Source organism: Myotis brandtii, unplaced genomic scaffold (assembly GCF_000412655.1).
Source record: "Myotis brandtii unplaced genomic scaffold, ASM41265v1 scaffold259, whole genome shotgun sequence".
NCBI lineage: Eukaryota > Metazoa > Chordata > Mammalia > Chiroptera > Vespertilionidae > Myotis > Myotis brandtii.
In genome coordinates this window covers 474,486-481,450 of record NW_005359840.1, presented here as the reverse complement: position 1 = coordinate 481,450, position 6,965 = coordinate 474,486, and the positions used below count along the sequence as shown (strand labels likewise).

Below are 6,965 nucleotides of genomic sequence, written 5' to 3'. Positions count from 1 at the left end.
CGCTGTCCAGCCCGCCAGCCCTGCGCGGCTGCTGCAGTCGCCGCACCGCCTCCTCATCCCGAGCCTCTGCCAGCCAAGCATCCGTGAGTCATTTTCTGCCCTTCTCTGGGCGCGCGGTTTCAGCGGTAGTTGTCACCTTAAGAGGGTTGCAGGCTTGCAAAATGGCAGAAGCGGATCTTAACATGGTCTCAGAACCTGCCGCCCAGGGGGTCGCTGAAGAGGTGAAGGCTAGCTTGTGCAGTGATTCCGGGGAAGAATCTGACAGCAGTAGCTCTAGCGGCAGCACTGGTAGCAGCAGCAGCAGCAGCAGCAGCAGCAGCAGCAGCAGCAGTAGCAGCAGCAGTAGCAGCAGCAGCAGCAGCAGTAGCACCACCACCACCAGCAGCAGCAGCACCAGCGGCAGCAGTGGTCTCAGCCGCTTCTATGGAAAGAGGAGGGTACCTGAGCCTTCTAGAAGGGCACGGTGGGCTCCGTCGGGTAACAGTTTTGTGGATCGACTGCCACAGGCGGTTCGAAATCGTGTGCAGGCGCTCAGAAACATTCAAGATGAATGTGACAAGGTAGACGCCCTATTCTTAAAGGCAATTCATGGTCTTGAAAGAAAATATGCCGATCTCAATAAGCCTCTATATGATCGGCGATCTCAAATCATAAATGCAGAATATGAGCCCACAATAGAAGAATGTGAATGGAATTCAGATGATGAGGTGTTCAGCAGTGATGAAGAGGTGCAGGACGACAGCCCTAGTGAAATGCCTGCCTTAGAGGGTGAGGAAGAAGAGGATCCTAAAGAAAAAACCGAGGTAAAGGCTGAAGAAACGGAGGTTCCTAAAGAAATTCCCGAGGCAAAGGCTGAAGAAAAAGCCCAATCGAAAGATCTTCTGGAGGCAAAGACTGAAGTAAATGAAGAGCCTAAAGAAGTCCCCCAGGCAAAGGCAGAAGAAAAAGAACAGCCTAAAGCAGCAGAGGCTAAGGAAAGGGCTGCAGTAAAAGAGGCTCCTAAAAGAGTTCATGAGGTCAGGCCTAAAGAAAGAGTGAATCTGAAACGAGCTCGTAAGGGAAAGCCTAAGAAAGAAGAACCTAAAGGCATCCCCAACTATTGGCTGACTGTTTTAAAGAATGTTGACAAGCTCGGGCCCTTGATTCAGAAGTATGATGAGCCCATACTGAAGTTCTTGTCAGATATCAGCCTGAAGTTCTCAAAACGTGGCCAGCCTATAAGTTACACATTTAATTTTTATTTTCTGCCCAATCCATACTTCAGAAATGAGGTGCTGACCAAGACATATATCATAAAGTCAAAGCCAGATTACAAGGATCCCTTTTTCACTTGGGGATGGGAAATCTATGATTGCAAAGGCTGTAAGATAGATTGGAGAAGAGGAAAGGATGTTACCTTGACAACCACCTACAGTCGCACAACTGCCACTGGAGAAATTGAATTCAAGCCAAGAGTGGTTCCTAACTCATCATTCTTCAATTTCTTCAGCCCTCCTGAGATTCCTAAGATTGGAAAGCTGGAGCCACGACAAGATGCTATCCTTGATGAAGACTTTGAAATTGGTCAAATTTTACATGATAATGTCATTCTGAAATCAATCTATTACTTTACAGGAGAAGTCAAGCGTGCCTATTACAATGGTAAAGATTATGGAAACAGGAAATACCGAAAATAAAGAGGCTGCCTGAAAGAATTTTCAAGATCTCAAAAGTTCAAGAAGAAGTGAAACCTGCTCTATCACCTCATTACTAGTGTTCTTTACAGTATTGTGTTTTTGTATTTTCTTAGTAGTCTAAAAAAGTATCTTACAGTGTCTAAGTATCACTTTATTCTATATAGCCTGTTGCTGTGTGATATTCTCCAAAACCTGTAAACTGCTGTCAGTTATTTAAAGCATGTCAATTTGGTGCTACAGAGTTTTTATTTTTGTGAAGTCCTTTTGTCATGTTCCCACTAGACTGTATCTGTGAAAACTGTCAGAATTAACTGAGACAAATATTTGCTTGAACAAAACAATGTTCTTGAAGTACCAATGCAGGTGTTGTTATTTTTTCCAGCCCAGAAGTCTAAGGATTTAAATCTGCTTGCACTAGCTGTGCCTTCATTATTTTGCTATAGAAATACAGTATTATATTAACTAGAACAGTGCATTGTGAAATTTGCTTGCAAAAATTAGCATACATTTAAGAATGTCCATACAGACTATATATATGACTATGATTTTATTTATGTGAGTGTTCTATAAATTTAATCATAATGAAGTAATTGTTTACCACTGAGGTATTAATATGACATAGTATTTTAAAAAGTTTCTTCATTTTATGCTGTGCAATTGTAAAGTTACTAACAACATTTGTAATATGTTCTATTTTGCCTTTCACTGAAAATGATCACTTTACATCATTTGATATTTTCATGTACTTCTATTGCAACCTAAAATAAATAAATGTCAAATAAAGTGTATCATGCTGTAAAAATCTAACATTATTTCCTGATTATAAAAACTAGTGCTTGTTATAGAAAAAGTAGAAAATACTGAGGAAAATGATTTTTAAAATATAACTATTATAACATTGTTCTAAATTTCCCTGTAAAATCCACTGACTTTTAGAGTGAGTGGGAGGGGGAGAGGCAGAGAAATGGGACTGGGGAGGAAACAAGACCAGGGAGAAAGAAGACAAGGGGAGATGGGAGGGGGAGGGAAAATGGAGGAGGGTGGGATAAGAGAAAGTGGAGAGGGAGAGGGGAGAATGAGGTGAGTGGAGTGAGGAGGAGGGAAGAGTAAGGGAATGGGAGGAAAGTATAAGGGGAAGAGGGTGGGAAGGAGGAGGAAGGGAAAGGAGAATGGGGGAGGAGGGCAGAGAGGTGGTGGGGAGAGGGGTTGAGAATAGGAGAGGGTGGGGGTAGGAAGAAGGGGAGGGGGAGGGCAGAGGGCAGGAGTACCTCACTCAGAAAGGACTTCTATATAAGCTGTTGCTTTCACTTCCAAGAACAGGATGGGAAAATGACCCAGGTCCATGCTCCACCTTGACTGGGGAGGAGGTCACACTCCCAAGGTGGGCTTATTTTTTATAGGCAAGATCATCCTCTCAAGCCTTCTACATGGTACAGTTGCTTACAAGGTAATTCAATTTTAAGATTTTGATTTGAAATTGGTATGAGGAGGAGGGCCCATAAACTCAGTTTATCAGAGGTTTTGCTCTGGGCACAAAGGCACAATCACAATAAACACTAAAGTGCTATTTTATTTCACATTTGCCATTTCATTTTCCACAGGTATTTATTTTCCTTCAAGACCTTACAGGAAAGAGATGTGGTAGGAGGAAGACAGGATTTGGGAATTCCTGGGTCTCTAGGCAATGAAATTACATAATAGATTTTCCCAAATCCCACCATATGTAGTTTAGTATTTTGCTTTTATCACTGCTTAACAATTGCCCCCCCCACACACACACACACCATATCTATAAATGTAAATATCTTAAAACCCATAACCAATTACAAATGTTTGGATTTTTAGTTTGTTAGGATTTATACAAAATCAGGAAGCAGATGATTGCTTTTAGCCATAACATCGCAATGTTGAGAGCACCTTTGTTTTATTTCTGAGATTTTTCCATACATCAAAAAATGGGAATGGCAGCAGATTTACTTATATGCCAGGGCCCAAACAAAGACTATAATAAATATGGTGTACTTGACTCACTGTTACAGAGGTCCCCAATTCAGATATATGCTGGAAAAAATCACCCAAGGACATTTTTCCACTGATTTTTAGAGTGAGTGGGAGGGGGAGAGGGAGAGAGAGAGAGAGAAACATCAATGCGAGAGACACATTGATTGGTTGCCTCCCACAGGAGCCCTGAGTAGGTTGGAGCCTGCAACCAAGGTCTTGACCAGAATTGAACCCAGGACTCTTCAGTCAGTGGGCTGATGGATGCTCTGTCCACTGAGCCAAACTGGTTAGGGCTGTATTTTCCAATCTTAAAAGAGTGAGTGTCATTATCAATATTTGCAAAATAGAAGCAGAAATGCAGAAAATAAAATTCATTCAAAAACACACTACAGTAAGATATGCCCTGTAGGTAGATTGGTGTATTTTTCTCACAGTCCGTCTCTTGATTGGGTTTTATCACAAGTTCATAGCTCAAATCAAAAGGTGAATTCAAGTTGGGTGGGTGTAAGAGGATACTTGGAAAGACAGATTATTGATATTTTTACTTTTTCAGGTTAAGCCTGGGGGACTGGCAGCAGGTGCTGAGGACATTTTCATCAGTAAAGCTAGGATTCTGGAAATGCAAGCGGTCTGTTAGGGGCTATGACCTCCCTGGCTAGTGGGCATGCATGGATAGAGCCCTGGAAACTCATTGGGCTTGCACAGTCATTGGGCTGTGCTTTGACCATCACACTTGCTCAGCCAATGAATGATGTCAGAAGGAGGACCTGACTGGTAACACGGCTCAATGGCAGGGGCCAGGGCATGAGAATAGCTTTAAGGAGTCTTTTTCCTCACTATTCTAGTGCTCTATTTCTATTAGCTGTGATCCCAGGCTGTGGCCAGCTGATCCCTCTAAGGCCCCCAACCCTACAGAGAAGGTCATCATCTCTTCCTCCTCCGCTGAGGTGGTGGCCACTTCCTCCTCTGTGAGTTCTTTCCCATCCAGGCATCCAGGACAAAAGTTTGCTCTTTTCCTTCAAGGTGGCAGAATTAGATAAGGAGGGGCTTTCCTAAGCAGCAAGGGGTAATGGCCGCAAGTGTCAAGCTAAGTGAGAACACAGATAGTCAAATGATGCAAATTCCCATTTCTGTGAGGGTCTAGCATGCTGTTGTCCTTGCCCTCAAAAGGCCTCAGGGACCATGTGATAAGAGAGAAGCCTGGTTTGAAAAGGAATTGAAAACTCCTGGAAAAAAAAGTATAAACTGTCACTCGATGAGGTGTTTGTACCCACTGGCCCATGTATTAGCACAACCTGCAGTGTAATAACTTCAACACACTTATGCATTGCCAGTACATCAAATTTTATGTTTTGTATTTTTGGTAGTGTACTAGTATGTTTTTAAATTTCAACAATAAAAGAATTGAAGTATCAAGCACATGGAATTTGAAGTATACTTTTCTTCAAGAGATACAGAACACAGCAAATTCTCTAAAGCATCTTTGTCGATTGTTATGTAGTTTAGTCCATATGATGCCCTTTTGTCATATAGCTTTTACAGAGTAACTGGGAAAATGATCAGAGCTCTTCACTGAAGTTAATAGATACTTAGGGGGGGAGCATACTTGAAGAGCCTATCCAAGTGGGTTGGCCTCCAGCTCAGAAGTAGGAAGGGTTTAAGTCAACCTTGCACCAGGTGTGGTTTATTTATTATGTTCCGGCACATTACAAAATTGTATCACTTGAATAAAGTAGCATAGAGTTAAGACTTTTCAAGTACACATTAATATCAAGTTTCCTACATTATGTTTTTGAATTTTGCATGGCCCAGACTTAAAAAGAAAAGGATAAACATAATGAAGCTGTTATTTTCCACTGTGATGCTAATAAGAGTGTTTTTCTCATCTTTACTCATGGTTTATACAAATTAAGGTGATTAAGTATATTTTCTTTGCACTATGCTTCTCTGAAAGTTGTCACTTTATTATTATTTTATTACATATTCTGATTATAAAATATGTTTATTATAGAATATTTGGAAAATATACTGAAAAGTATAAAAATGAAGCAATGCTAAGGTCAAAGGTAACCACGTTGTACATGGAAAATAAATATCTATATCTATCTTTAGTAACATGATAACTACTATTCTATCCTCTTGCAACACTTTCTATATTAGTTTATGTAAACATTCTTTAAAACATATATTAAAAATGGATATACCATAATTTATTTCATCAGTTTTTTGTGTGATGGGCAATTAGGTTAGAAACATCTTTTTTTTTTTTTTTTAATGGATTAGTAAGTCTAAGCACTATCTTGGATTAAGGACACATGTTGCTGCATATGTTGAAACATTTTCCTATTTGATTTTTTTTATCTTTCCCTGCAGAAGAGTTTTAATGTTAATGTGCAGTAGTTACATTTATTTATTTTTCCTTGTGGATTTTGGGTATTTGGCTTAGAAAGACCTTTCCACAGCGATATTTTTTTAATTGCTAATGTTTTCTTACAGTGCTGTTATGGGTTCATTTAAAGCTTTAATCTTTCTGGGATCATTTTAGAGTGAAGATTGAGGTAGCTATACCATTTTTTTTCCTCTCAGTACAACTAACCAGTTGTTTCAATGCCATTAATGGAATTATTGCAGATCCAATATAATTACTTTCTGCCTTTATTATATTATATGACTAGAGGCCCACTGCATGAAATTTGTGCATGGGTGCGATCCCTAGGCCTGGCTGGCGATCGAAGTGTGAACCTATGGCATGGAAGGACAGGTCCCAGCTGACCTCTGGGGCCTGGGGGCAGTACCTGGGCACTGGGCCCCCATGCACCCCCGTCCATCTGAGTCACGGTGCCTGAGTCTCCACCTGGAGATGTGGTGAGCGTGGCCAGACGCCATGGGCCAGGGCACAGTGTGGGCCTCTGGGCTGCCCAGTGGTGCTTCACGGAAGCGGGTGAACAGCGCGTTCTCTCCCAGCTGGCCTCGCAGACCAGCTCCTGCTTGAACCCACAGGGAGCCCAACTGGCTTACCCACAAGAGGTTGCACAGGTGCGGGGCGGGCTCCTTGTGAGTGCCAGGCACCTAAGCATGGGGGCTTTCTCGGCTCACGAGCCCTGACGTCCCAGGGGAGGGTAGCAGGGGGAGTGAGAACGAGCTCTATGGACACCCCACATTGTCACTGCACCTCCGTCCTTGTCACTCCTGCCCCCAGGTAGCAGGCTAGAGGTCTCAGAGGTTGGTCTCTGCCACCACCCCCAGTTCCCCATCCCAGCGGCTGGTCGCCATCTGCAGGGCGATTGG

At 42.3% G+C, this 6,965-nt stretch overlaps 1 protein-coding gene across 1 annotated transcript; it reads left to right on the top strand.

The window, feature by feature from the left end:
- The first annotated feature begins 6 nt into the window (after window positions 1-6).
- On the top strand, window positions 7-2,464 carry NAP1L3 (nucleosome assembly protein 1-like 3). The gene has a single exon (XM_005868006.2). It carries the CDS (start codon window positions 162-164, stop codon window positions 1,674-1,676), a length of 1,515 nt encoding a protein of 504 aa, XP_005868068.1. The 5' UTR covers window positions 7-161; the 3' UTR covers window positions 1,677-2,464.
- Window positions 2,465-6,965: the final 4,501 nt, after the last annotated feature.